The 26,071-nt window shown below is 49.4% G+C and overlaps 1 protein-coding gene across 6 annotated transcripts in view; it reads left to right on the top strand.

Annotated features, from left to right (window-relative positions):
• The window catches only part of LOC138472139 (cyclin-dependent kinase 11B-like), a 945,042-nt gene that overhangs the window by 900,322 nt on the left and 18,649 nt on the right, over positions 1–26,071 (top strand). For all 6 annotated transcript variants that reach the window (XM_069610151.1, XM_069610152.1, XM_069610149.1 and 3 more), the window contains one exon: positions 22,769–22,958. In XM_069610151.1, coding sequence (XP_069466252.1) covers positions 22,769–22,958 — 190 coding nt within the window. The remainder of the gene's footprint in view (positions 1–22,768; positions 22,959–26,071) is intronic.

The following is a 26,071-nucleotide window of genomic DNA, read 5'->3' as shown; positions in this document are numbered from 1 at the left end:
GCCTACAACACATTGACGTTGCCCAAAGACAGAGGAGGAGTGGGCCTCCCAGACCTCAAGAAGTACTATGCTGCTGCCCAGTTACGGGTACTCGTCCCTCACTTACGCAACCACAAGGAACCACAGTGGATAGCGATGGATAATCACTACCTAGACCCAGCGACACTCTCGGAGTGGCTATGGGCTCCACGAAAGAGAATGTTAAGGAAGACGAAGGAGCACCCTCTCTTGGCCGCCATTTGGGAAATATGGAGGAAGGGTCCAGAGATGAGAGAAATCACAACATGGCCGTCTCCACTGAGTCATTTATGGTCCCCAGGCAAAAAATAACCACATCCCCAATGTTGAAAGGTTCCAGGCGTGGTATGAAGTAGGGCTAGAAAGGGTAGGCCAGCTTCTTCGAAGCGATTCCTTCATCACTCTCCCAGAACTAACAGAGGCCCTAAATATAGGCGTACTGTCCACTTTCCACTATCTACAGATCAAGGGTGTCCTGACGAAGGCAACATGGAAAGAAAAGCTGAGTAGGGAGCTCGCCCCTTTTGAAAAACTCCTAGACTCCAAGACTGATAGGAAAGGACTGATTTCCACCATGTACAAAATACTAGTAGGGGCGGGGAGAGGGAACACACATAACCTCAGAACACGATGGGGGAACGATATGGGGACGGAAATCGATGACATGTGGGACAAAATGTGTTGCATGGCAACACGTACTTACATATCGTGCCAATACAAACTCCACTCCATCAAACTCTTACACCGTTGGCAATACGACCCCTATAAATTATCCAAAATGTACCAATCATCCTCCCCCTTCTGTTGGCGTGAATGTGGACAAGTTGCAGACCCTTGGCATATGTGGTGGGGATGTCCCAAGATTAAGGTTTACTGGGATGAAGTCTTGGGGTGGATCAGGCACCTGGATGGGATTCAAAGAACTGCGGACCCCCTTCTTGTCCTGTTCGGTCTCGAACAAATAGAGGATGAGTGGAAGAGAGTCCGAGGCTTAGCCCCCCATCTGTTGCTTGCTGCTCGGGCTCTACTGGCCACTAAATGGAAATCAATCATGACCCCGACCGAGAAGGAGTGGATCAATGTTGCAATGAACATATGTACCATGGAGAAAATGACCGCATCACTTCACGGCAGGGCAACACAGTGTGAACTCTTGTGGTCAGATTGCCTAAGCAAATGCACATCAGACAGACACCCAATCCCAAATGGTAATAAGGCCCACGGTTTATAGGGCCTGATTGGTTCCTTCTCTTCTTGTCTGTCACTCCCCCTCTATCTGTTCCGAAGGCTCTTCCTCACTACCTCTCAGGCACCAGCAGAATCACGATGGCACACCCCCCTTGTGACAAGACCCCGATCACGCCATACCGAAAAATTCTCAGCCCGAGACCAGTGCATGACCACGAAACCACAACTCCTAGGTAACATGATTCCCTTGTCCGTGGGGCGTGGGGGGAGGGGGGAAGGTGTAAACGAATGGAAACGAGAACATTATTTTTTTTTAGCTATCTTCATTGTTATAATGTTGTCTATAGAAACAGACTTAAGCAATGTATACAGATGTTAATATGCTATTTGAAAAAGCACCTTACAAATATGTACCAATTGAGAATGCATATGTAACCTTTTCTTCGTTTTTCCTCATTGAAAGAATTGTTGTGTTAAAACCTAATAAAATCAAATTTTTAAAAAAAAGGAAACAATGGTTAACACGTTTCTCAAACAGGTAAGCACTTTTGAAACTCCCCCATTACCCCCTCCCCCCGCCCAATGCAATGTAGGTTAAGGTATGTATGACTTTTTGTTTTTGGAAGGATAGTTAAAATGCAAAGTCGGAGGTTAGAAGAGCCAGGACAGCCAATGTCATTTGGGCAAAGTCTCGGGGAGCTGAGGCACTTCTTGAAGTTAAGTAAAATGTCTTGAACAATGTTATAGAGTTTTATAGACAATTAAATCACTGTTGGGCCACAAGCTGGGAGGCTTGTGATGGGCAAAGCTGCAAGCAACTCTGCAAAGGGCAGTCAATGCAAGTCTCAACGGAGGGCAAGCAAGCTACACAGCAAGAGATAAGTACCCCTTAGTTCACAGTACCTTGGGTCTGAAGAAATGGTTCCAGCTAGCGTCTCTTCCTGTTGTGTATGAGCGCGATATAAATGAAATATCATATACTACAAGTGTTTCAGAGCGCGACCAAGCATAGGGAACGGAACAATGGAGAACAACAAAAAAAATAACGATCTTACTAGGCCCAGTGACATTAAGAACGTGCAAGTTCATGGAATAGGGAAAGGGGCAAAGTGCGTGGAAGGGGGAGAAGTGTAAAGTGCGGAACAGAGGAGAGTACAGAAATAAATGGGTTAAATAAATACATAAATGCAGTGAAAACAGGTAGTGCAGCCAGCAAGTGGCAAGTGCATGATTAGTCAGATAAAGTATATCTGATAAGTGCAGAAGAAGAGGGGAGAACTGTATGATACAGATCCCAGTGCCAGGGGTGGCCCGGAGGCAGGATGTTAGGGAGAATTCTCATAAATGTGCTAATTCCCTTCACCTTAGAGACCCCCAGCAACTTTGCTAGATTTTGAGGACTTGATTTTTTTACCTGGAGAGTGTGAGCCTTTTTTCCCCACCCTCTCATGTATTTTGATGTGCGTTTTACTCTTGTTTTCTTTGATTATGGAGTTTTAGATAACTCCATATGTATAATCGTTTCATGCATCACACAGCACCCTCAGTGCAATGACACAGGGAAGCCTTTTATGCTGTCCCAAGGTTTAAACACCTTATCTGGGATAAACTACTGTTTCCCAGAGAAAGTAAAGTTAAATTGACTTTACTAGTCTTTTTAAATTCCTAGACCCAGCACAAGCTATCTTCCAATAGAGTGCTGGAGGGGTTACCTACTGTCCCCTGTGTCTAGAAACTCATGTAGCAGTCAAATGCTACCCTTTCCTATCGAAATGGCTGGTGGCAGTGATTTTACAACAAACTACCATGATTTTTCCCGACCGCGAGCACCGGTAGCTAAAAATCGCAGGAGCCATGTTTTTCAAGGTGGCATCTGAGTCCCCTTTGTTTAAACAGGTCCCGGGATTTTTTTTTTCGCCATTTCTTTTTGTCTCTGTGCCACAATCCAGGTTTGGTCCTTTTGTTCCTACGCCTTTGGCGGGCATCAGGACTGAAGACCGCCTCTTGCGCCCGAGTATCTGCGGTGGGCAGGAAGTGAGGGAGATGCCCGAAACTCCCTGTGCTTAGTCTCCTAGGAGACCCAAATGCACTCTGGCGTGATTGGCTGGCTGACTGTCCGGCAAGGACAGCCACCCTGCTGGGTGAGTGGCAGCTAGGCTGGAATGAATGGGAGGAAACTGGATAAAAGGCGAGTCTCTTGGCTTTGAAGGTAGAGTCAACCACTGGAACGAAAAACGAAGACGAACTGGAAAAGGACAGCTGCTGCAACTCCTGGACCGTTGGTTTGCCCGGTGAAGCCCTGCTGCAGGTCCGAATCGCCAAGTTCATCTCGCCAGAGAAGCCCTTCAAGGACGACTTCTCCCTTTGAGTTGATGGGACCAATAAACTCGTAAGCCATCTGGACAACATTCTCGGAGCTGGTTGTATTTTCCTCAGAGTGCTGCAGAAAACCGAATAACTAGGGAGAAGGACACCAGTTTGTGTGCTTGATTACAGCTTCCGGAATCGAAGATTTGCCAGTTTGCCAGCTTTGTGACCAGTTCCCGTGCAGTGCAGGAGTCCCCCGACGTCCTCCCTCTTGTCCCTACAACTGAGGCTCAGGAACAGCGAGATCTGCAGGAACTGCCAGGAACAGAAGTCTTCAGCTGCATCTTTTTCTTCAACCTAAGGTACTGTGAAAAACCGACAGAGGGAACTTGCCTCTCACTGCGAAAGTGCGTGAAACTTTGGCAAATTGCAGGCCTAGTCAGCTTGTGACCCGACATATGAATCTTTCTATGAACTACTTCCGAGAACCGTGGCAAAGACTTTTCCGTTTAACAACCAGAACCTTTTTTACCTATACAAGACTCTAGCCCATTGACTTTGGCCTACCTATTGCATTGAATCAACTCCTCTGGTGAACTCAAACTATTTGCACTGTTTTAGAGTAACTGTAATATTCTTTTTATTATCTTATGCCTTTTTGCTCCTACTTCAAAGTAGTTTAAATGTCTCAGAACCTGATCGTCTGAAGTACTGTAGGATATTTCTGTGATATTGATTGCCTCTTTTTAGTGTATGTTTTCTGACTGTGTAATAAATTAAGACATGTTTTACCAAGAAACTTCGAGTATAAGTTGTCTATCTGAATACTTGTGATTGTAGACCTCTGTGTAACATCCTTACAGCTCATATTCCCTCTTGACATAAGCCTGGCTGCTCAGTTCGCTACCAAAAACTGTTGTACAGACTTATACCAAAGGCTGGTTTTGCTTACATCTGTAGTCATAGTTGTGTGTAGTGGCCCCAGAGGGTACTGCATACAAACTCTGCCTAGCACAGGGTGCGCAGGTACCTGGGTCTGAGGGACAGTGGGTGGCCCGGTGCACGATGCCAAGAGAGAGAGACAGCTCAGCAGCGGAGAAGAGGGGCAAAGGCAGAAGCGAAGAGGAAGGTCTTAAGGTGCTTCCGGAACCGGAGGTGGTTCTCCTCAAGTTTCAAGGTGGTCGGGAGGCTGTTCCAAAGGGTGGCCGAAGACGGAGATCTGCCCCCAGCTTGTTTGTTTGAAAAACGACCAACCCTGAGGGAGTAGAGGAGCGAAGGGCTCGTGAGGGGAGGTATTTACAGAGGGATAGTTGAAGGTATTTTGGACCTAGGCCCCAGAAGGCCTTGTGGACAATGCAGAGGGTTTTAAATTTAATCCTTGCATCCACTGGGAGCCAATGTGGGGATTTCAGAGCTGGAGAGGGTTACGATCCCAGGGCTTGAGGCCAAGGACAAGTCTCGTAGTCCTGCTCTGGATTAGTTGTAAAGGGCAAAGAGTGGAGGCAGGTATGGCAGATCCTGTAGTTCCTGGGCCTCAGTTGTGGGGACAACAGGGAGGACGTCTGGGGACTCCTGCACTACGATTCGAAGGTCAGTGGCAGCAATGGGCAAAGTTCAGATCAGCAGCACTTTGCGGTTTCAGCTTCTCTCGAATAGCACCTCTGCAGTTCTTGGGCACCTTGTAGGCTTTCCTTGCTTCTGGGGTCCAGCACTCTGTTGAAGTGGCTCGGGCTTGGTCAGCCCTGCTTCGAGCGAGTCTGGAGGATATTCCTGGAGCTCGGGTCCGGCTTTAAAACGATGCACTCGATTCTGGTGTTCCTCTCCCTGGAACTCGGTTCCTGCAGCAGCAATGGCAGTACAGCCAGCAACGGGAGGATTTCCACATGAGTTTGTCTTGGAGTCTATTGGTTCCATGAACCCAGGGCGGGGAGGTCGTTCTTTGCAGGGCTTCTCTAGTCAAGACGAATTCTGAGCTTCGGCACTACAGCAGGGCTTCACCGGGCAAACCAGCGGTCCAGGAGCATCACCAAGCTTCTCTTCCAAGTTCATCTTCGGATTCCTTCATTCAGTGGTCGACTCTGCCTTCCTTGCAAAAGACCTCGCCTTTTATGCAAGTCTCTCCCATTCATTCGCAGCCTAGCTGTCACTCACCCATCAGGGTGGCTGTCCTCCAAGGACAGCCAGCTGGCCAATCACCTTTGGGTGCATTCCTGTAACCAAGGGGATTAAGCACAGGGAGTTTCGGGCACCTCCCTCACTTCCTACCCTGCCAGACACACTGGAGCGAGACAAAACGAACAAAGGGATCAAACCTGGTTTGGCACGCAGAGTAAATCTCAAGCAGGACCTTTCCAACCAGAAATGGTGAAAAAAGAAGACTGCAGACATTTTAACAAAATGTGCACCCATGGGTGCTTTACTGCAGCTGCAATTGCAGCCTGTGGTAAAAACACACAATGGTAGGAAAAAGTAAACCACTGCCACCAGCCATTAATTGTAGAAAGGGTAAAATAACAATGTTACATGAGATACTAAGTAACACCTCCAGCACTCTATGGAAGATAGTGTGTGCTGGGTCTACAAAGTTACAAAAGGGAAGTAAAGTCAATTTCAATTTACTGCTCTTGGAAACAGATTCACATGCTCATGAATATTCCCCGTCGTCAGGCTGGGAATCCTCGGTAAAGAAAAAACCAGTATCAGTTTCGTTTCTGATCTGTCTTTCGTAGTAATAACCAATCACTGGTCTCTGCGTCATACTGACCACAGCCAATGACTGCCCTCTACCTAAGCACCGCCTCTGGCAGCCATCTTCAGATTTTTACCGCACGTTCATGTGTTGGGATCCTCGTGCTATTGCTCTCGAGCGTTAGTGCTATTTTTCGCGCTTTTTCACAAAAAACTTCGATTCTTTCGGTCAAAAGAGCCTCAAGCTCCACCGATCCTACATCCGATCAACGGGGACCCGTATCGGATTCATCTGTGCCCCTCAAGGGTGAAGATTTCGTCGAGCTACGCTTCGGAGGACTCCAGAAGCTTCTCAGGCCCGGTCTCGGAGATGGCCCAGGAGAAGGGAAGCTCGACGCCCGGAAAGCTGTTCAGGGTCTGCCCTGGATGCCAGCTGCAGAACGTCTTCAAGGAGGACGAACACTCTTTCTGCCTTTACTGCCTTCATGAGGACAAGACGCACGTGGAGAAGGACTGTGCGTTTTGCGGCAACATGTCGGAACGGACCATGAAGGACCGCCATCAACGTCTCGCCAACTGGCTGGAGGGTAAGAGCCCGTCTGGCGAGAAGAAGAAGAAATCCGAGCGGTCTTCTAAGACCTTTGAGGGCGCCCCGGCGACGGGGGCCCAACATAAGGCCAAGCACCGCGAGTCCGCTGGCACCGGGAGCGCCGAACGGTCGGGCTCTACGGGCGCCAGGCAGGGCGCACCCTCCCCGGCACCATCAACCACGAGCCAACGCTCTGGGTCGGGTAAGAGGAAGGCCGAGCACCCGGCGAAGCTCCTGGAGAGGCCCCGGTCGAGCTCTAAGGCAGAGGAGGAGCGTGGCAGTGCCCCCTCCCTCAAGGATAAGGCGGTGAGCGCACCTAAGGTGGTGAAGGCCTTGATCCATCCGACCAAGCCCTCTATCGAAACGGTTGCGGCGGCCCTGGCTCAGCCTGTGGTGGCTACACCAGTGGTGGCGACCTCAGGGCCCAGAATCTCCCTGCCTCCGCGGAGGGAGTCTTCCTTTGTGCCCATCGATAGGACCCCCGTGAAACCCTCCGTGGGGAAGAAGGGGGGGCAGGGCGTCGTCGTAGATTCGGCCTCAACCTCAGAAGAGGAGCTGATCGAGGTCTTAAGCCACGGCCTAGGCGTGGAAGAAGGCCAGCCCGTCGGAATGGACCCCGACGCAGGTGACGACGACGACATCGTCGAGGATACCGACGGGGCCCCTGCTCGCCCGTCGGATTCCCCTCTGCCAGCGCCGCAAGACAACTCGGCGGCCATTTTGTTGGCCATACAGTCCTTATGCTCCGAGATAAGGACGAGGCTACCGTTACCGACGGAGGAACCTCTCCCGTCGGGGGATCCAGAACCGGGACCTTCTGGTGTTCCCCCCACCAAGAAAAGAAGGATCCATCCACCACCTCCTTTTCAACCGTCGCGCCCCGTCCAGCCCTCCTCCCCGTCCACCCGAGGGGATGATACGGGGACTGACACGGCAGCGACGGGTACGGACGACGAGGCATACGACGAGGATTTTCCGTCGTCGCCTCCCACCAGGGCTTCTCCGCCCGACGAGATCGGATCTTTCCACTCCATGATCTCCAGGGCTTCCGAGCTTTTCCAACTCTGCCCTGAGGAGAAGAAAAAGGAAGGCTTCCTTTATCAGCGGCGCAAGGCCAAGAGGAAGACGGTCCTCGCAGTGCCTCTGTTGGACGACATTTGGGATGAGGGCCTTTCCCTCCTCAAGAACCCTTCCATGACGCCAGCTAGAAGAGACCGGTACGAGAAAAAGTACCGGGTCCCGGACACGGCCCCCCTATGCCTCCGGGCGCAGCCTACCCCGGACTCCGTCGTCTCCGCGGCAGCCAGGAAGAAAGCGGGGGGGGTGCGGCCTCCACATCAACTTCCCCGCCGGACGGCGAGGGAAAGAAATTGGATGCTATGGGACGTAGAGTCATCTCGTCGGCAGCGACGACGATTAAAGCGGCCAACGCCTTGGCTATCGTGGCCCGCTATGACAGGGAGCTCTGGTACAAGATAGCTCCCCTGCTGGATTTTCTGCCGGACGACAAGAGGGCGGAGGCCCTTGAGATCCTGCAGGAAGGTGAGGTGGCGTCGGACCACGCCATCACCGTGGCGACGGACATCGCCGACACTGGGTTCCGCCAGCTGGGCAACGGCGTTTGCCTTCGACGTCGTGGATGGCTCAAAGCTACAGACTTCCGGCAGGACGTCCAGACCAGAGTCCTGGACATGCCCTTCGACGGGAACAACCTGTTTGGGAAGACAGTGGACGATTCCCTTCAGGCCATCAAGGCGGATACTGAGACGGCCAGGGCCCTTGGAGTCCTGCAGCAACGACGAACGCCCTTTCGGAGCGGCGGAGGCAAGGGCGCCTCCAAAGGTTCCGGCGGCGGTTTCGCTTCCTACCGTCAAGCGGCCCACTTGTCGTCGCAAGAGGCCTACAGAGGACGAGGCAAGTCTAGCGGACCCCGCCGTCGTCGCCAAGGAGGTCAAGGCGGCAAGGCCGCGTCCAAGCAGGATTGAACCGGCCGTGGGGTCGGGCCCCCACCGAAGCACCCCGGTGGGAGGCCGGCTGGCGGGCTTCGTCAGCGTGTGGGAGTCCATCTCCACCGACCGTTGGGTGCTGGACGCCCTGGCCCGGGGCCACGCGCTCGAGTTTCAAAGAAGGTGCCCGCGCGTCCCCCCCCGTGGCCAGGAAAGAACTTCACGTCCCTCAACTTCTCCTGGAGGTAAAGGCGATGCTCAGAAAGGGCGCCATCGAACTCGTCCCAAAGAGGCTTCGGGGCTCCGGAGTCTACTCGCGATACTTCCTCGTGAAGAAGAAGACGGGAGGATGGCGCCCCATCCTAGACCTGCGACGTCTGAACAAGTTCATCAAGGCGCAGAAGTTCCGGATGGTCACCCTCCAGCACGTCCTGGGTCAGCTGGAGGAAGGAGACTTCCTATCGTCGTTGGATTTGGAGGATGCCTACTTCCACATTCCCATCCTAAAGGGGCACCGAAAATTCCTCAGATTCGTGGTCCAAGGGCGTCATTACCAGTTCAAAGCCCTCCCCTTCGGACTACGGTCGGCACCCAGGGTATTCACCAAGTGCCTCGCACCGGTGGCGGCGCAGCTGCGCCGCGAGGGGATTCACGTCTACCCCTACCTGGACGACTGGCTCATCCGCGCCAAGACGAGGGAGCTCGCCGTGGTCCACACGGCAAGGACCGTCCAACTCCTCACGGACCTGGGATTCTCCGTGAACTACGCCAAATCCCACCTGGTGCCCGCGCAAGTCGCACTGTTTCTGGGAGCGAGGCTCGACACAGTGTCCCTTCTGGCCTCCCCGTCGGAGGAGAGGACCAGGACCATCTTGGGCAAGGTGCAACGGATGTTGGTGGCCGACGCGGCCAAGGTGAGGTCCATCAAGTCCCTCCTCGGGATGATGTCTTCCTGCATCTACCTCATTCCCATGTGCAGGCTCCGGATGCGCCCGTTGCAAGAATTCCTGGATGCGCGCTGGATCCAGACGACGGGCAGCTTCGAGGAAAGGATCAAGCTCGAGGAGAGTTTCCGACGAGCGATACGGTGGTGGGGCACCCGCGCGCATCTGACGGCGGGCATGGACTTCCAGACCCCAGCCCACCAGGAGACTGTGACCACGGATGCCTCCCTGGAAGGGTGGGGAGCGCACACCGAAAATCTGCACGCAAGGGGACTCTGGCTCCCGACGGAGAAGTCCCTGCATATCAACGTCCTGGAGCTCCGTGCAGTGTTTTGGGCCCTCAGGTCCTTCCTTCCGTCCCTCAAGGGCAAGGTGGTGAGGATCTTCACCGACAACACCACCACCATGTTTTACATCAGGAAACAGGGCGGAACCAGGTCCCCAGCGCTGTCCAAGGAGGCGCAGGACCTGTGGCATTGGGCCGTCGCCCAAGGGATTTTTCTGGTACCGTTTCATCTGGCAGGGATAAAAAACACCATCGCCGACTCACTCAGCAGGGAGCTGCGCTCGTGCCACGAGTGGGAACTACGGCAGGATCTGGTGGATCGCCTCTTCCGACGGTGGGGCACACCCCAGATCGACCTGTTCGCGACGGCAACGAACACCAAGTGCCGGAGGTTCGCCAGCAGGTTTCCCCAGACGAGGAGCATGGGCGATGCTTTCTCGTTCCCCTGGGAGGGCCTGTTCCTCTACGCGTTCCCTCCCTTGCCTCTGCTAATCCGGCTCGTCAACCAGCTCAAGAGGTCACGGTGCAGGATGATCCTCGTCGCACCTGCGTGGCCGAGGCAGATATGGTTCCCGGACCTTCTGGACTTGTCAGCGTCCCCGCCGATCAAGCTGCCGGCGGACGCGGATCTACTCTCCAGGGAAGGAGGCGCCATCCTCCACCACGACCCGAAGTCGCTGAACTTGCAGGCCTGGCTCCTGCAGCGCTAGAGTTTGGAGGATACGACATACCGGCCGATTGCAGAGAGGTTCTTGCAAAGGCCAGGGCGTCCTCGACTCTTAAATGCTACGGACACAAATGGAAGAGGTTCTCTGTCTGGTGCCACGCACAGAAGATTAACCCTCTACGGATTACGGCTCCCCAAGTACTGCCTTACCTGCTGACGCTGGCCAAAGCTGGTCTGGCACACGCGTCCATCAAGATTCATCTTGCTGCGATCTCCCGATACACCAGAACCACGGGGCGGACGTCCTTGTGGTCTCATCGTCTGGTGAAAGAGTTCATGAAGGGACTGTTCAGATCGTTCCCGCCGGTGAAGGCTCCGGCCCCGGCGTGGGAGCTCAACGTGGTGCTGACCAAGCTCATGGGACCTCCGTTCGAGCCTCTGCACTCGGCCCCGTTGAAGTTTCTATCGTGGAAAACAGCTTTTCTTGTGGCCATCACCTCCGCACGACGAGTGGGAGAGATCCAGGCCCTTTCCTGCAAGGCCCCGTACTTGACTTTCCACGACACGAGGGTAGTGCTCAGGACGCACCCCTCCTTCATGCCCAAGGTGCCGTCGGACTTCCATCTCAACGAACCCTTGGTGTTGCCTGTGTTCTTCCCGTCGCCTTCGTCGCCGGCTGAGAGGACTTTGCACTCGCTGGATGTGGCTAGAGCGCTGAAGTTCTACGTAGACCGCACGAAGTGTTTTCGGAAGACGTCACAACTCTTTGTGAACTTTGGACCTGTCAATCAGGGGAAGGCTCTCTCGAAGGCTTCCATTTCCAGATGGCTCTCCGGCTGTATCATGTACTGTCATCGGTTGGCAAACCGACCGCTGCCTGGCCGTCCGAGAGCCCATTCCACCAGAGCGATCGCAGCTACCACGGCGTTCCTATCTGGTGTGCCCCTGCTGGACATATGCAGGGCTGCTACGTGGAGGTCGACGCACACCTTCACGAAATTCTACTGCGTCGACCGGGATTCCAGGGAGGAGTCCAGGGTCGGCCAAGCAGTGCTGCGCAACCTGTTCGCCTGAGGTGAGCCTGGTGAGGAGGTAAGATGCTTAATGTTGAGTTTATGTGATGCTTAATGTTGAGCCTTTGCCACCTCCCGTGGTTGTGCATGTGTGTACTGCTATGTATTCTTTATTCATGAGCATGTGAATCCATGCCAGACCCCATGCTGGAGAAGGAACAAGTTACTTACCTGTAACTGTTGTTCTCCAGCATGGGTCTGGCATGGATTCAAATGCGAACCCTCCCGCCTACCCCTCTGCGGCTCTTCACTTGGTCATGCTGCCACTTCACGTGCTTCCAAATCTGAAGATGGCTGCCAGAGGCGGTGCTTAGGTAGAGGGCAGTCATTGGCTGTGGTCAGTATGACGCAGAGACCAGTGATTGGTTATTACTACGAAAGACAGATCAGAAACGAAACTGATACTGGTTTTTTCTTTACCGAGGATTCCCAGCCTGACGACGGGGAATATTCATGAGCATGTGAATCCATGCCAGACCCATGCTGGAGAACAACAGTTACAGGTAAGTAACTTGTTCCTTACTGCTCTTGGAAACAGTAGTTTAACCCAGAGAAGGTATTTAAACCTATGGGAAATCTGAGAGTCTTCCCTGTGCCAATGCACTGAAGGTGCTGTGTGTCACTATGTAAAAAGATGATGCTTATGGAGTTTGTCAGACTACAAAACCAAATGAAACGCAGTGTTCAAATCAAAGAAAAATGCATGAGAGAGTGGGGAAAAAGGTCTCGCTCTCTCCAGGATAAAAATTAAAAGTCCTAAATCCCAGCAAAAGAGCTGGGGGTCTCTTAAGGTAGAAGAGAATTAGCACATTTCTGATAATTCTCCCTAATACTAGTCTTCCCCACACCCCACTGAAATCCCCCCCCCAAGACTAAGGCTTTAGTCCAGATTTAATCTGCGACTACCGACCCTATAACACATCGACTTAGCTTCCCGAGTGCCATGCCGATCCCACCCCTGCTATTTACTGCCGTGGCCCTCCAGTCCACTCCCTGTCCAACACTGGGTACACCTATTGCTCTACTCTGTAAAGATCCTGATTGTTAGGACTGTACCCTACAGACCATGGCGGACACTGTAGATGTCTTGTATTTATTCCCTATGTGGGCCTCTTTGTATCTGTAACCTGGTCAACAAGCTGTGTCGTCGGTTTTTTTTGTCTTGTCTGTACTTGTAGCAAATTAAGTATGCTCAACCTCCCAGATACCTGTGGGTTTGGTGCGCTCTACAAATAATAAACTAAACTAAGGGACGGGAGGATTTAACCCCCCCCCCTGGATGAATCTCCTTACTCCAGTCAGTCATACTTTCTGGAGAGACCATAATTTTGGTGATTACACCCTGACCTGTGTTCTATGGTGAAATCAAACCCCTGAAGGTTGATTGACCATCTTAATAATTTAGGATGCTCACCGTTCATCTGCATTGACCATCTCAATGGTTGGTGGTCTGTTTGAATTACAAAAGTAGATCCATACAAGTATGGTCTAAAGTTCTTCAAAGACCACACAATGGCAAAGCATGCCTGCAGGCTTCCGGCATGTTACAAGCAGACACATAACATAACACGTTCTATGGTTGCTCACCTTGTCTCAGGTTCCTTCCGTTTCCTACTGATGAAGCAGATTAGGTGTTCCCTGCCTTTCTCATCCAGCTGACTCAGTACTGCACCTACACCTGTATTGGAAGCATCTGTCTGTACAATAAAGGATCGGTTGTAGTCAGGAGCTCTTAAGACTGGAGCTTGACAAAGGGCTTGTTTCAGTCCTTCAAATGCCTTAGTGCGCTCCTTATTCCACCTGACTTTCTTGGGGAATTTGGGTGAGGAGATCACATTCAATTGCGAAACTATGCTCCCATAGTTCTCAATGAAGTTCCTGTAGTAACCTGTGAGACCTAGAAAGGCTCCCACTTGGGTTTGAGTAGTAGGGGTGTCCCAGTCTTGTACAGCCTGTACTTTGCTAGGCAATAGCATTATTTCACCTCCTCCTACCTCATGTCCAAAGTAGACCACTTTACTCTGACCAATTTGTCATTTACTTCTACCTATCTTTCTAATCTTTTCGATTGCGCCACTAACGCGAAGGCCTCAGGACGCACACAAAAGAGTGGAAGAAAAAAGTACAGACCACATATAACAAAAAAGAAATGGAGAGACAGGTAGACACGATAGACCAAAAAAAGCATCCTAGAGAGCCAGCAGAAAATGTTGGTAGATTTTACAAGAGACAAAGTAAGGGAAGTTGTTAAGAGCAGTCTAAGGAGTTACCTGTGACCTGCATCAATGTTTTTAACTGTCTTTAAAAGACAGCTAGTGAGCTGCTTTCCGCCAGGTCTCTAGGTATAGTGTGCCATCAGGCAGGAGCCCATAAATTGAAACTAGAACCACCAATTTTCTTCAATAAAGACAGGGGTTGGATCAAGGAGATGTTACAACTGGATCGTAGTATGCGTCCAATAGGTTTCTTTTTTATCCTGGCAGTAAGGTATGAAGGAGCATCGCCCTGCAAGCATTTAAACACAATAGACAGGCCCTTTGCCATGATGCCTACCTCCAAGGAGCCAGGTCCGACCCAGCAACCCCAGAGGCAGGCATCATTTCCCCCAGGGGAGTGCCAGCGGGCCCAAGCTGGGGCCCTTTGGACGCAGTCCTGGCGCCTCAGGCGCAAGGCTCATGTTGGACCCCTGTCCTGGCGCCTTAGGCGCCAGGCTCATAAAGCTAGACATGTGTTCAAGTGTTTTAATGTGCACTTACCTGATGCAGACCATGCTGCTACATCCAGGCCCTCTTGAGGCCTGAATGGAACTACTTTACCTGTGGGACTACTTTCTACCCGGGTGTGGTCGGGGAAGGATACATATCTGATCGGTGGAAGGATACACACTTGGAACTTCTTCCAAAGCTATTTAAACCACACCCGATCAGCAACTCACGCTTCGCGGCGTTCTGCTCCTCGCAGCTGGACGCTCACCGTGTCGGCTCCTGCATCTGGACCTCAGCCACACCTGTCAGTATCCTGGGTCACCTGCAAAGGGAGACAAAAGACCTTACCTGCTAAATCAGCACCACGGAGACATCACACCGACGATCCTGAAAAGGAAGACATCATTTTTAAAAGCATTTCGCTACGATCGCTGCAGCGCTGCATTTCACTCACCTATCCTGGACCCCTCCATCTTCAGCAGCGATCATCCGGATCCACAGCCACTTCCCAGAGCCTAGAGAGAAAAAGACAAGAACAAGGTGAGAGAAGGAAAGGAATAGGAAAAGCTCAGTTTCCTTCTAAGACTTACCTGTTGGGTCATTCCCATTTCATTTCGGGTCTTGCCTCTTCCAGGCATTTTCCGAACCCCGGCCCCTATGGGGAAAAAAGACAAAGACATTGAATGAGCAAATGCAAAGACAATACCCGAGCGCTCATCCAGAACTTACCTGTCATTTACTGGAACTGCACGTTTCACTTCGGGTCGGTGCCATATCTCCGGCATTCTGAACCCCGGCCCCTAAGGGGAAAAAGACTTAAGCATTAGCGCTTGCTGCAACAAGACAATGAACATTATTATTAAGCTTGGACTTTTGAACTTGCAGCAGAACTTTTGCAGCGCCTTACCTGAATAGTCAAGCTTACCTGAACTCCCATCAATCCTCAATCCAGTGAAGTAACTGGGTTTCAACGCGCCCCTGCATCAGAAGCAGGATGGAGAGCTCATCCTTCCTGACCCTAAGGTGAGACTTCACGGGGAATCGTGGAAGGGTATTGTGGAGGGTTGGAAGAGAGTGGGAGGCTTGAGCATAACTCAGTCAGTAGGTAATACTCCCTTTTCACGCACAGGGGAATATTCCTGCGAGCCAGAGAAGCCAGAGTAGAGGGGCCCTTCCTGTCCATCTTGAGAGTCCTGCGCTTCACCATTGAAGAAGCATCAGCACTCGAAGCCAGACCTGCGCCTCCGTGGGAATCAGGTGAGCGTTACACCCTTATGCTGCAGCTGCTGTTGAACAGGCAGCCAATGCAGGCTGCGCCTGGCCTCAGAGACGTGCATATTACGCTTGAGGCCAAAAACGGTACGCACAGCGCTATTCTGAACCACCTGCAAGGATTTGAGATTGGCCTGGGACGTACTGATGAAAAGACTGTTACAATAATCCAGTCGATGCTGCAATCAGGGCAAGATGTTCTTGAGACAGATAAGGCCGTATTTGCCAAAGAAGCTGAATGTAAAAATGGCAGGAAGATTTCCAGGGGCGTTGCTAGGGGGGGGGCTAAGGGGGCTATAGCCCCTGATCTTTTGGTTGTAGCCCCGGATAGAATCTCAGGAGCTACAGCCAAGACTAGCTAGCCCCCAGTCCCAACAGTTCCGACATCAGCTTAGCCCCGGGTCTTTTCCAGACCTAGCAACTCCCCTGAAGATTTCAAATAACTAGTCTGCCGATTGAAGGACAATTGGGAAACGGAAAAGACACCAAGTGTTTTAACAGTTTTTGAAACTTGGATATTATGTTGGCCGATCAAGAAGTTCTCCTATCTTGCATCCTGTTTCTTTAGCCGTTGTAGAGTACCCAGGATAAGCAGTTCAGTTTTGGCATTGTTAAGAGCCAATGAGTTCATGGCCATCCAGTTCTGGATTTCCATAAAGATCTAGTCGATACGCTCCTGGTCATGATGCTAGTCGCCAGTTAATTTAATGACAATTTTCGTATCATTGCATCATTGGCAAAATATATGCCCATGACTGACAGAAGTGCGCACAGAAGACGGGAGTAAATATTAAAGAGTAAAGGTGAAAGGCACGATCCCCGAGGGACACCACATAGGAGAGTAGAGGCGATGGAAAAAGCATTGTCTTTAGTTAGTCATATTGTGCGGTCCCAGGAAAGATTTAAACCAAGCAGTCGCTTCTTTAGAGCATTTGCCAACTGAGATTAATCTGTACGCCACACTTGCCTTTATGGTCAGATTGGCCTGCTCAAGAGCCTGAAATACATATCCTAAGTGGTCAATATGTTGCTTCCAGGTAGGGCTGATCACTGCAATGTCATCCAAGTATGCCATGCAAAAGTCCCCAATCCCATTCAGAACATGATTCACCATCCTTTGGAATGTAACCGGTACATTTTTAGGCCAAAAGACATAACCTTTAACTGGAAGAGGCCTCCTGGGGTGGAAAATACAGTTTTCTTCTTGGCATGGTCTGTCAGAGCTATTTGCCAATAGCCTGAAGTTAGGTCAAATGTACTGAGGAACTTGGGTAAACTAAGTTCGTCCACCAGCTCATCTGTCCTAGGTAAAGGATTGGCATCAGTCTTTGTGACTGCATTAAGTGCTTTATAGTCCACACAGAATCTCAACTCCTTGATTCCTGCCTTTGGCACTAGTACAACTGGACTAGCCCATGGACTTGTAGATGGCTCTATTACCCAAAGATCAAGCATCTTGTTGACCGCTTCCTTTGTGTGTTCTTACATGGTCTGACATTTTGTAACCCCTGCTTTTGACAGGGAAACGGTCACCAGTGAGGATATGCTGGCCCCAAGGGGGTCAAGCCTGGTGTTGGTGAAAACAGGGAGGCAAACTGATTCAACAGAACTTTGCACTCCTCCTGTTGCAGAGTCCGATCAGAAGAGGGATTAACTCCAATTTTCCATATAAAGGCTATCCCCTGAGGAGATCGGGTATTGGTTCACTCTCCTCCTCCTCTTGATCAGGTTCTAAGAGCAAAGCTCCTAGTTCTGGTCTGGATACATATGCCTTCAAACGATTAGTGTGATAGACCATAGGTCCCTCCATGGGGTTGCCCAAGTCCACTGAATGACTTTTGACAGGGCCACTGTCACCAGTGAGGATATCATGCTGGCCCCAAGGGGTCAAGCCTGGTGTCCATGATAACAGGGAGGCAAACTGACTTTACAGAGATTTGCACTCCTCCTGTTGCTGCAGTGTCAGATCTGAGGAGAGTTTAACTACCTCAATGGTTTCATCTGAAGATTGTCCCCTGAGGAGATCAGGGAGAGACTCACTCTCCTCTTGAGCAGAGGCTAAAAGCAAAGCTCCTAGTTGTGGTCTGGAGACATAAGCCTTCAAGCGATTAGTATGATAGACCCTAGGGGCCTCCTTGTCCACAAATAACATACCTTTCCAAGTTTGCCTATGATCAGGAAATCCCCAAGGTAGGGGAAACCCTACAGCAATGAAGTCGGGACACAGCTGAGAGGCAAACCAAGTTATTATTAAAGAGAGACAAACGGCAAAATACATAATGACAAGCGACAGGTGCAATCACTTGTCAGATAGAGAGCTCTTCCCGTGTTAGGTCATAGCATTTCTTATATAGCATGGCAAGTTTCCATGACGTTTGTAGACATTTGGTAATACTAGGAAGTAGAAATTTGTGAAGCCTTGCGGTTACATACAGGGTACATTGTGTAGCAAGATCAGGGCACAACTTTGGCGTACACAACTGAATACTCCTTATAAGGTGATATTTGTACACAGCTATGGAAAAGTATTGGGAGCTGGTGTCTCATGGGTGCTGAGGGAAGCATTAGGTTGTGGTTTGCCGAGCCAAGGTGGGGTGTGGGCATGACAGGCAAGCCAGGTGTAGCCAGAGGCCAAGCCATGGTGAAGGATCTGGGGTCTAGCAGTGGAGGGTGATTGCTAGGAGGTACAGTATCGGGACAATCCTGCCACATCAACCCCCCCAATTTGGTCGTCCCTGGTACAGATAAAGATCACAGGGTGCCCTTTTGGGAGGGATGGTACTGGAGAAGGAGGTGTAGCAGTGTATACTTGGCAGTGTATACTCTGATGGGGGACAACTCGTTTATTTATTTACATTTTTAAAGCAATGGCACAACCCTGGGGCATTGAGGTGCTGTTACAGAATTTTTTGTTGTTGTTGTCTTAGTTGCATATTTATTATGTGCTTAAATACCCAGAGGTTTCTAAGCGCAGACCCGGGGATCGAACCTGGGTTGCTTCGTGTCGTCTTGCTTCCAAGGCAAGCACGTTGCCACTGAGCTATCCTCCCGGGACAACTAAGGCCAGTCAAATTCAGGAAATAACACCGGGGTCCAAGGAATTCTTCCGCCAGCGTGTGTTGTGGTGTGTGCCCAGACATGACATAATCTGAGGCATCCATTACATCGGCATATGTCCTTGGGGAAATTTGAGGCGCGTATTGGTATCTGTGGACATGAATACTGAAGTGCTAGGCAGTTATCCCAGAAAAAGTCAGCCAGGGTAACATGTCTTATATGTGTTGGGGATACCAATGGCTGTGCTGGTGGTATTTAGTCCAGGCACTCCCAACTTGGTCAGTGTATATCACGGCAGTGTACCTAGAGATACTGGCGTGGAAAGACGTCAGGAGAGTAGCCTGTGAATGTGAAAAGTGAGCAGTAATCGTTTGTAAGACATTGTAGGTACGATAGGCATGTGATCAGAGAAACATCTGTTATGCAGAGGGCATGCTGTGGCAATAATATTCCTAACTTGTGCTGTCCGGCCCTACGCAGAATGGGGCCTTAAACCCAAAACTTCGAACCAATTTAGTTGATCCCAGAACCTGGGAAGCTGGATATAGCAGATGGCAAAGTTCAGGAAGCCAGCATGGTAGATGCTGGGTCAGGCGTGGAGCAGAAAGATAGCAGGTGAGCTCTGTGGGTGAATAGGCTGCCCAATAAATAAGACGGAGGACGCAAAGAGCAAGTATACAGATCATCTAGGAGGCAAAGACCCTGGCATGTCACATTGGTCCGGTGGAGCTGGTCTATGATGCAGGAGAAGGAGCAAAGGCAACTGCTGAGTGTTGGGGAGAATTCTAATTTCTGTGCTAATTCCCTTCAAACTTGGAGACCCCCAAATCTTTCGCTGGACTTTAGGACTTTGAATTATTTTCCTTGACACAGTGAGACATTTTTCCCACTCTCTCATGTATTTTTATTTGATTTGAACCCTAGGTTTCTTTGGATTTTGGAGTCAGACAAACTCCAAAGGCGTAATCTTTTTGTATTGTGACAAACAGTACCTTCAGTGCAGTTTCACAGAGAAGTCCTTTGGATTTCTGTTAAGGTTTAAATCATTCTCTTGGATAAACTACTGTTTCCAAGAGTAGTAAAGTGAAATTGACTTTACTTACCTTTTTCTCTTTGTAAACCCAGCACACACCATCTTATGTGGAGTGCTGGGGGGTTACTTGGTAACCCCTTTGTCTACCTTCTCATGTAACATTTAGTATGTTACCCTAATACATTTAATGGCTTGTGGCAGTGGTTTAATTTTCCTACCATTGTCCGTTTTTACGGCTGGCTGAATCCTCAGCTGCAGTATTTGAACCCATGGGTGCCCATTTTGTCAAAATGGCCGTGGTCTTTTTTCACCGTTTCTTGTTGGAAAGGTCCTTCTTGAGATTTACTCTGCGTGCCAAACCAGGTTTGATCCCTTTGTTCGTTTAGTCTTTGGCATGTTTCACTGCTGGAGCCCGCCTCTGGCTCCAGCGTGTCTGGCAGGGCAGGAAGTGAGGGAGGTGCCAGATACACCATGTGCTTAATCCCCTTGGTTACAGGAATACCCAAAGGTGATTGGCTGGCTGTCCTTCCAGGACAGCCACCCTGCTGTGAGTGACAGCTACGCTGCGAATGAATGGGCGAAACCTGCATAAAAGGCAAGGTCTTTTGCTTAGAAGGCAGAGTCGACCACTGGATGAAGGAATCCGAAGAAGAACTTGGACAAGACGCCTGCTGCAACTCCCAGACCGTTGGTTTGCCCGGTGAAGCCCTGCTGCAGTGCTGAAGCTCCGAATTGGCCTCGACTAGAGCAGCCCTGCAAAGGATGACTTCTCCCCTTGGGTTGGTGGGACCAATCGACCCCAAGACGAGCTCATCTGGAAATCCTCTCTACTGTACTTGCATTGCTGCTGCAGAAACCAAAGTGCCAGGGAGAGGAACACCAGAATCAAGCGAGTGTCTTTAAGTCAGACCCGAGCTCCAGGAAGGTCCTCCGGACGCCCTTGAAGCAGGACTGACCAAGCCTGAGCCACCTCAACAGAGTGCTGGACCCCAGATGCAAGGAAAGTCCAGAGTGGTATCCGAGAGACCGCGGTGGTGCTATCTGCTATAGACGCGAGGATCGAAAACAGCAAAGTGAAGCTTAATTCAAGTTTGCCCATTGCTGCTGCCGACCTTCAAATTGGAGTGCAGGAGTACCCAGACGTCCTCCCTCTTGTCCCCACGACTGAGGCCCAGGAACAACAGGATCTGCAGAGCTACCCAGAAACAGAAGCCAGCTGGAACCATTTCTTCTAACCTAAGGTACTGTAAAATTAAGAGGACTTGCCTCTTGTCGTGTAGCCTTACTTGTTCTCAGTTGAGACTGGTCTTGGTTACCCTTGCAGAGTTGCTTACAGCTTTGCCCATCACAAACCTCCCAGCGTGTACCCCTTCAGTGATTTCATTTCTACAAACCTTTCTAAAAACATTGTGCAAGACTTTTTACTTAGCTGCAAGAAGATCTCCAGCTCCCCTAGACTTTGCTCAACTAACATTGTCTGTCCTGGCTGCCTGAGAAACTCTTCGTACCTCTGACTTTGTGCTTTTACCTTTCCTCCAGGAAAGGGTTAATTTACTTTGCATTGGAGGGTTCAAAGAGTACTTACCAGTTTATGAATTATTTGTTAACCTTTGTTTTATTCCCCTATCTAACCTTTACACCAAACTCTGTATTACTCTAAATGCAACAGTGATAAATCATTGTCCACAGTGAACCAAGCTATTTGTCACCTGAGGGTGTAGGAAGTGTCTGTGTGCCATCCCCAATCAGTATCATCTGATTTAGAAAGAGTGTGTTTTGAAGTATATTTTAAGTGTTACATGTTTTGCTCCCTTCTGAAGAAGGCTTATATAACTGATTGTTAAATTAATAATTGATTAAGCAAGAAACTTTGAGTGTAAGAGTTTATTTGAATACTTGTCACTGTGAATCTCTGTGTAAAAACCCTACTGCTCACATTGACTCCTCTTGAAATAAGCCTGGCTACTCAGCCACACTATCAACCTGTGTAGTACAGACTTATACCAAAGGTTGAGGGTACCTATTGCCAGGAGGACAAGGTTGGTGTAGTCTCCCAAAGTGTACTGCCCACAATCTTGCCTAACACCTGCCAAAGACAAAAGAGCCATGGAGACCACCCACACCCAGCTAGGTAAAAGACCTCACAAAGGACAAGTCATCTAGAGATGGTGGGGAAAAAAGTACAGCCGCATTTTAAGGAATGGTGTACCCTGTGTTCCCTGTTGCAGCTGTGAAGACAGCCGACAACCAAAGTTCAGAAAAGTTGGTAGAAAAATATCCACTGCCACCAGCCATTCGGATAGCCTGCCCCTCTAACTAGAAAGTTACTGGTAAGTGGAAAAAGGGATACATTGTCGCCCCTCTGCACTCCACATAAGATGAAGTGTGCCGATTCCACAAAATAGAGGTCAGGGTTGGATAAAACGGATCCCTCTGTCCTGATAACAGAATGTTATCACTTAAAAGTAAAAAGGAAATTTCAAGGAGCTTCCCAGCAACACTGCACAGAAAGTTCTGCATGATGCAATAACAAATTACAGATGCCATAAAGTTGGAGGAAAGTAGAATTCCAAAAGAGTAGCCAAAGAGAGATTTAAAAAGTTCCCAAACTCAGAGTAAAGTGTGGAAAAAGGGTCCCACTAACTCAGCAGAGTCAGAAAAATACCTAGAGCCCAGCAAAAAGTGTTGGGGGACTCGCAGGTTGAGAGAATTTCACACAAAAAGGAATTCTACTTGAACTCTGAAGGAGGGCGAAGTGGACAATAAAGAGCACAAAAGAATGATTAATATGTAATAGTTTCTGATATTTTTGAATTAAATGGTATTAATGGAAGAAATGTTATACCTTGTTTTATTATTTTATTATGTTAATGTGTCTTAAAGACCAACCCATACCAAGATTGACCTTCGAGTTAAGATTTTACAGTTGGCATTGGGGGCAGTATTGTCCCGATTTAGTAGTTGGTTTTCTCTTATTGGCATTTTCCCTCTCCAGGTTCCTGACATACTGCCCAGCAAGGCGAATCACTGCTGAAGACGGCATAAAGCATGAATACTTCAAGGAGTCTCCCAAGCCCATCGAGCCTTCTATGTTTCCAACATGGCCTGCAAAGAGTGAACAGCAGCGGGTGAAGCGTGGCACCAGTCCTCGACCTCCCGAGGGTGGCCTCGGCTACAGTCAGTTGGTAAGTTTGATGCACAATGTGTGAATAAAGTGAAAGCGATTTGGATGGTTTTTTTTGTAACCTCACAGTAAGAGTTAAAATGTCAGATCAGTTTTCAATGTTTCCCATTTTCAAAGAACCTTCAAAAAGAACACCCGTATATCAATGTGTCTAGTGTGCTGATGAATTGTAACCACTGTTTCTACGAGACCTGAAGCAACTGCAGTTTTAAGTAATCAAATTATTAATTTTCTTAAGCAGACTCCTGGTCAGATTACATTTTTGCACACTATATTGAATTCAACATAGGAACGATAGTGCTACAAATTTTATATTGCCTTGAAAAAGCATGTTTATAGCCTTGTCAATGTCATTAGCACGAAATAAGTGAAAGCAGAATTCGAAGGGTTTTTTGTTTTTTATCCCATTTGTTTTTTTAGGATATTTGACTTATTTTTGTGTTCTGGTGGGATCTACTGAAGGCTCTTTCCCCTATAATCATTTTGTTGTATATGCTCCATATGTCTGCTATGACAGTGGTGGTTTTCAGCACCCCATTTTCCTCCACAGTTGATTGTATTGCCCTACATTGGTTTTAGCGAGTAGGCTGGTGGCAGCTGTAATTTATTTTTGGTTTCACCTGGGTGCAGCCAATTTTACCACATTAGTAGTTTAATATACATTTTTGATATCCATTTGCTAATGGGTCTTGTTTTTTGGGCTATTGCTTTGTTTGAGGAATCTACAGGGCAAGTCCTAAAAAGGCTATTGTGCAAACGTAGGCTGAGGTCAGCTCTAACCTCTATTGTGATTTGAATTGGTTCATAATCGTTACTGGCCCTAGACAGGCCAATATACATACTGTGTGGGTGGGCCTGTGTTTTTCGCCTTTTTTAGGGCCATCCGGAGTGGATGGCTATGAAAGCCTTTGTGTTGCTGCCCTTTTTGAGAGATCAGGGCTGGTTTAGCGCCACCCATGTGCGTTTGGGTATTAAGCGCCAGACCTATCTTCATCTATGCTGGGAATTTTATAGGTTTTACTTAATTGCTAGAGGATTTTAACAAAGCTGAGCTGCTGAAACGCTGGGGGCAAATTTGGTTATGCTGTCTGGGCTTTGTGTCCCATACCCTTGGCTCTAGTTTCCTATTTTTCCTGCTGGGCATACTTCCTGTGCTGTCCTTCATCCCCCTCCACCCCGATACTCCTGCCCTCGCTCCAGGTTGTCCTCACTGGTTGGGCTGGGAGTATCATGCTTGGACTGTTTCTGGACCATGTTCCTGCTATCTTCCCAAATGTATCCTCTTAGCCTTGCCCTTTGGGATGGGAAGCTGCAGTCATCAAGAAGCGTGGTGGAACACCACTGCCCGGCCTATGTATGTTTGTTTGAGGCCTTCCTAGACCACCTCCCTTGTCGATTCTATCCTGATACCGTTTTCTGTTGACTGGCTTGCCCCCGAACTCCCTGATCTGCTTTGACAAGTTCTAGTCTTCTTGGAGGCCTTTTTGATGTTTTCACTACTGGGTGAAGATGCCCCTGGGAAGTCATACTTTTTGGGTCATCTGGGTCATTGTTCCAGGGTTCAATTCTCTGGGTGAAGGGGCCCTGTACCTTCACCTGCAAAGGAAGTCTCACTAGGTTGTTTTACTATTCATGAGCCTTTTTTCTGAAACGGCTGCCCACAAGTACTTGCCTCTAGAACCTGGAATGGTAGGTTATTCTTGATACTTAATTCGAGCAGTACCCTAGTTCTGTGGTTATGGGTTTCTGATCTGTTAGGAAAGATTTCTCTTTGGCAAGTTTCCCCTCTATAGTTCTATGGACCCCAAATGTTTGCATTTGTTTTTGAACGTCTCCTGACTTTTTACAGGGAAGTGAAGCCTTCAGCATTTCGCTCATTTTCATATGGGGAAACAGATCAGTCCTTCAGACTCAGTACTGGGAAACTGTTTTGAGCTTTTATTTCCATTGGCCACACTTGTGTGGTGCCAGGGTAAGTTGCATCGGCAGCACCCTTCCATTAATTTTAAAAATCGGCACCATCCGCGCTGATTTGCAGTCCCTTGCAAAAGCCTGTTAGAAGCCCTCGATCCCCTCTCCTGCCTCCCTCCAGCCCACCTTCATTGATTAGTAGTCTGCTTTGTGTCGCGTTTGTCATGTTAATTTGTATCGCGCACCACTACCACCCAGGGGCACTCTCCAGGTGCTTGTGTGGCTCTGCAAAGGAGGGGGGGGGTCTAGTGCTGATAGATGGGGCGAGAGGATGGATTCAGAACCAGAAGGAACTGGTGTCTGTGAGTGTTTTGCAAGTGGTTGTTTGTGAGAGGCCTCGTGCATTGTAACCATATGGTGCATCAGGTGTGTGGTAGTATTTTGTGTTGTGTGTGTTATAATGGGTTGGTCGTGTGCCCTGGTTGGATAGTACCCATAAGGGATCCAGAGTCAAAGGTGGTTGTAGCTGTAAAATAATCTGGCATATTGGTGTGTAGTTGCATTGTTGATGGTTTTATGGACTATGTGGGTGTTCACTATAGGTGTGGATATAGTATTGGTTCTCTGTTAATGTAGAGTGTGGCTAGTCCAGGTCTGGTGTAGTGTTGTCAGTTATGTAGGAGGAGCAGGAAGGTAGAGTGGATTAGTAGGGTCGGTCAGTTTGTTGGAGCCTCTGGCACAGCCCTTTGGATGCTGCTTGGCGGTAGCTAGCAAGGTTCTTGTTTGTGGTTCTTTTGGCCTAGCACATCTCCTCTCTAGTTGTTTGTCGGTGGTAGTGTTGTTGGTGGTGGTGGTGGTGGTGGTGGTGGTGGTGGTGGTGGTGGTGGTGGTGTTGCTGTGTCCTTTTTGAGGTTCTCATTGTCTGCTCTAAAGCCAGGTTTTGAGCAGTTTCCTGAAGGTGATGTGGTCTTCTGTGGTTCTAATTTCTTTGGGCATGTTGTTTCAGATGTTTGCAATTAGACATGAGAAAGCTGTACTGCCAAATATCCTTTTATCGTAGTGCTTTGCCTCTATTGGCAGGTCATTGCTGGATCTTAGTTCCCTACCTGGGCGATACCGGTGTTAGGCAGAGTTTGTATGCAGTACCCTTTGGGACCACTACACACAACTATGACTACAGGTGTAAGCAAAACCAACCTTTGG

The sequence above is a fragment of the Ambystoma mexicanum genome, chromosome 8, assembly GCF_040938575.1.
Source record: "Ambystoma mexicanum isolate Mex_15411 chromosome 8, UKY_AmexF1_1, whole genome shotgun sequence".
Taxonomy (NCBI): Eukaryota; Metazoa; Chordata; class Amphibia; order Caudata; family Ambystomatidae; genus Ambystoma; species Ambystoma mexicanum.
Note: the sequence above shows the minus strand (reverse complement) of the source record. Positions and strands in the feature narration are given on the sequence as shown.